General features: G+C 38.5%; 1 protein-coding gene across 1 annotated transcript; it reads right to left on the bottom strand.

The window, feature by feature from the left end:
• Positions 1 to 1,072: 1,072 nt before the first annotated feature.
• On the bottom strand, positions 1,073 to 2,204 carry LOC107568975 (uncharacterized). Its single transcript, XM_016254976.1, has 2 exons — positions 2,123 to 2,204; positions 1,073 to 2,002 (listed from the first exon to the last, which is right to left on the bottom strand). Exon 2 carries the CDS (start codon positions 1,986 to 1,988, stop codon positions 1,143 to 1,145), a length of 846 nt encoding a protein of 281 aa, XP_016110462.1. The 5' UTR covers positions 1,989 to 2,002; positions 2,123 to 2,204; the 3' UTR covers positions 1,073 to 1,142.
• Between the last annotated feature and the right edge of the window lie 1,143 nt (positions 2,205 to 3,347).

The following is a 3,347-nucleotide window of genomic DNA, read 5'->3' as shown; positions in this document are numbered from 1 at the left end:
TTCAATAGTAACAAATTCAACTCTCTCTTTCATATGTTCTGAAATGAGCCAAAAATCAATACGTGATTGTTGAGATCTGTCCCTATTACTCCATGTATACAAAAGTGACTGTGGATTTTTATATCTCCATATATCAATTATGTTCAGTCGTAAACAAACACTGCTTAATTCACTTGCCATATTGTCAATTCTAGGTGGCCGTCGATCTTGTTTTCCATCAAACACCGTATTAAAGTCACCACCCCAAATTACTTCAGCAGAGGGGAATTTTGAATGTAAATGATTAATATGGGCTTCAATATCTTGAAATATTAACTCATTTGTTTTTTTTATTATTGGTGGCATATATATTTATAATAATAATTTTAACTTGGTTTATATCAATAAGTAAAGCAATCCAATGACCTTGATCATCTGTTTTGTGACTTAGAACTTTCCCTGAAAACCTGTCCTTTAAAATAGCAACACCTGCTGTTCTATTTGAGGCACCAAAAGCGAACCAAATGTCACAACCCCACTGATTCTTCCAAAAAAGCACATCATCTTTGCAGGCATGAGTTTCTTGAATGAAACAAAAATCAGCTTCTTTTCCTTTACAAAACAAGAACAGAGCTTTTCTTTTTAGCATGTTTCGTAAACCCCTGGCATTAACTGAAAAAATTCTTATTGACATGAACTTGAAAAAGAAATAACAAAAAAAACAAAAACTTGATAAACAATTAAATGAACAATGAATAAATTGGAATGTAGGTGCTGAGAGAGTATAAAGGGTACTCTTACTTCCAACTTTTCATAAAACAGTCACAATTCAGATTCAAGTGTTGAGATCCTGTTTGCTTGAATTTAACGAAAATAAAAATGACATCTTTACATAATACCAGTATCACAAAAACAAAAATCAAGTGATATCTTTACTTAGGCCTGATGTCACAGGAACATAAAACAATAACATCCTTATAAGCTTAAGGTTACCTTAGAAATAAAATAAAATAGAAAACCAGAAATAAAAAGTTCTAAGACTTGTAAGTCTAACTTGTAAGTTTCTATTGTTAAATTAATCTAACTATGGATTAATGAAGCAAACAGACTTTTTGTATCAGATCATACTATGATTCTAGACCAATGACATATAAAAGCATGGTTTAATGTTTGATTTCTTTACCATCCACTATTGCCTTGACTCCCACATAGAAGGCCCTCTTGCCTTCTTTACGTGCTTTGTCAATCACAGGCCAAAGGAGATTCCGTGTAGCTCTGTCTTTGATCGTGAGGTCTTCTTTGAAGTACATATTGTTCTTTTTGAGAAAGTCATTTCCCTTTGCTCCTTTCCATGTGAGGTCTCGAGCTGTTCTGGAAGCGAATCTTATCATTACTGGCCTCGGTTTCTTTCCCTTGGCGCGGTCTATAGGTCTTCCAACGCGATGAGCAATGTCCACATTATTCGCCACGAAGTTACGCTCTTCCTCGACAACCACCGCTTTGCAGATCTCAGTCACCCTAGATTTGACATCATCCTCGGTACGTTCAGTCAACCCCTCTAAACGCAGATTCCATCTCCGACAGTATCGATCCTGATCATTCAGTTTGTCCTCCAAATCAGAGACCCGCTTCACAATCTCTTCATTTTTGTTTTTCAAATTTTCGTTTTCTTTCCGAATGTCAAATATTTCAGAATGCACAACTTCCAGTGCTTCTTTCAAGAGGTTGATGCTGGTTGAGTTTTCTTTCACCATGTCTTTTATTTCCTCGGATGATTGTTTGATTATTTGAATGATGCTGTGCTGTACCTGACTTAAGGTTAAGTCCTCTGATGCATCTCCTTTTGCGAGCTTCTTCGGTGGCTGTGTTTTAGACGGCGTGTTTGGGAAAGAGTCACATTCGCCTCCTTTTTTGCTTCGGCAAGTGTAGGAGTGTGTGTCGTCAATAAGTCTTTTCTCCGTCATCTTTTGAACCTCAACGTCCATCTCTTCGGGAACTGACAAATCCATGGTAACTCACTCTTCTATAGAATTAAATAAACCGCAGAACTAGCGAATTTATGCCAGAATCTCAGTATCACATAAAACGAGTGTGACTTTTTTTTTTATTTATTTTTTTTTATATCAACATTAGTAAGACCTACCCGAACTTTATTTTACGCAGCCATGCAAATGCAACTAGTCATGCCGCCATCTTGCCAGCATCCTCGTGTTTAAAAAATATAAAATTCGCCTTACCCTTCATAAACTAGTCGTCCGCGCGCTTCCGCTCTATTTCAGGAAACACTGATTGATTGAGCGATCGGGCAAGTGCTCGTCACTCGTCACAAGAGGCGTGCCCTTAGCTCCGCCCAGGGCACGCCTCCAGGAGCTCGACTGTTTTCGGAGAGAAACGGAAAGCTGTATTTTTCTTTTTAAAATTCGCCTTACCCTTCATAAACTAGTCGTCCGCGCGCTTCCGCTCTATTTCAGGAAACACTGATTGAGCGATCGGGCAAGTGCTCGTCACTCGTCACAAGAGGCGTGCCCTTAGCTCCGCCCAGGGCACGCCTCCAGGAGCTCGACTGTTTTCGGAGAGAAACGGAAAGCTGTATTTTTCTTTAATAAATACAATAAAACTAAAGACTCTTTGGAGCTATGAACGACGCTATACTACTCTATAGGTACTCAGGATCGAGATTGGGTGAAACTGTGTGTTACGTCCCGTTTCTGTAAGGGGGAGGAGCCCCGTTCGAACACGTTTGAGCAGTGAGCATGCATTGTTTGAGGATTCCGGCTGATGATGCACACGATGGATTTGTATGGTGAGTGTGTTAACTTCTATATCTTTATCTTTCTTGGAAAATTGATTATCCAAAAGACCGGTCCGATGACAATGCGCGTTACTGTAGTTAAAGCTAAAGTAACGTTATTCTTAATGTGCCGATCTACGGTTTTTCCCCTGCAGGTGTTGTGTAATTTTCTGTTCCTGTGAAAAACTGTTCCAGTGGGTGGAGTTTACATGAATAGCATTAGTTTCCCTGTTGTGGGCGTGTCCTTGAAACAACATGCAAACGAATGGACCTGAAAATATTAGTGCACGCTCCTCAAATCGCTACTTGTTTAATGGATTATTTTGAACAGGTAATGAAGTTTCAGTGTTACACATTAATTATCATTAACTGCAACAGTGCCAAAACAATGCATATTTGTGTAATATGATAAGTAGTCTGTAACATGTTTTGCTTGATTGATTACAGGCACAGGTATCTGTGGCCTAATAAAAATGGTGTGAGCATTCTGTGTCATTCTTTCTTTCTTTCTTTCTTTTTTAAATAACCAGTTTTAACCAGCCTCCACATCCCCATCAGTATCTTTTTTTAATTATTA

This window comes from Sinocyclocheilus grahami, unplaced genomic scaffold (genome assembly GCF_001515645.1).
Source record: "Sinocyclocheilus grahami isolate Dianchi unplaced genomic scaffold, SAMN03320097.WGS_v1.1 scaffold1297.1, whole genome shotgun sequence".
Taxonomy (NCBI): domain Eukaryota; kingdom Metazoa; phylum Chordata; class Actinopteri; order Cypriniformes; family Cyprinidae; genus Sinocyclocheilus; species Sinocyclocheilus grahami.
Note: the sequence above shows the minus strand (reverse complement) of the source record. Positions and strands in the feature narration are given on the sequence as shown.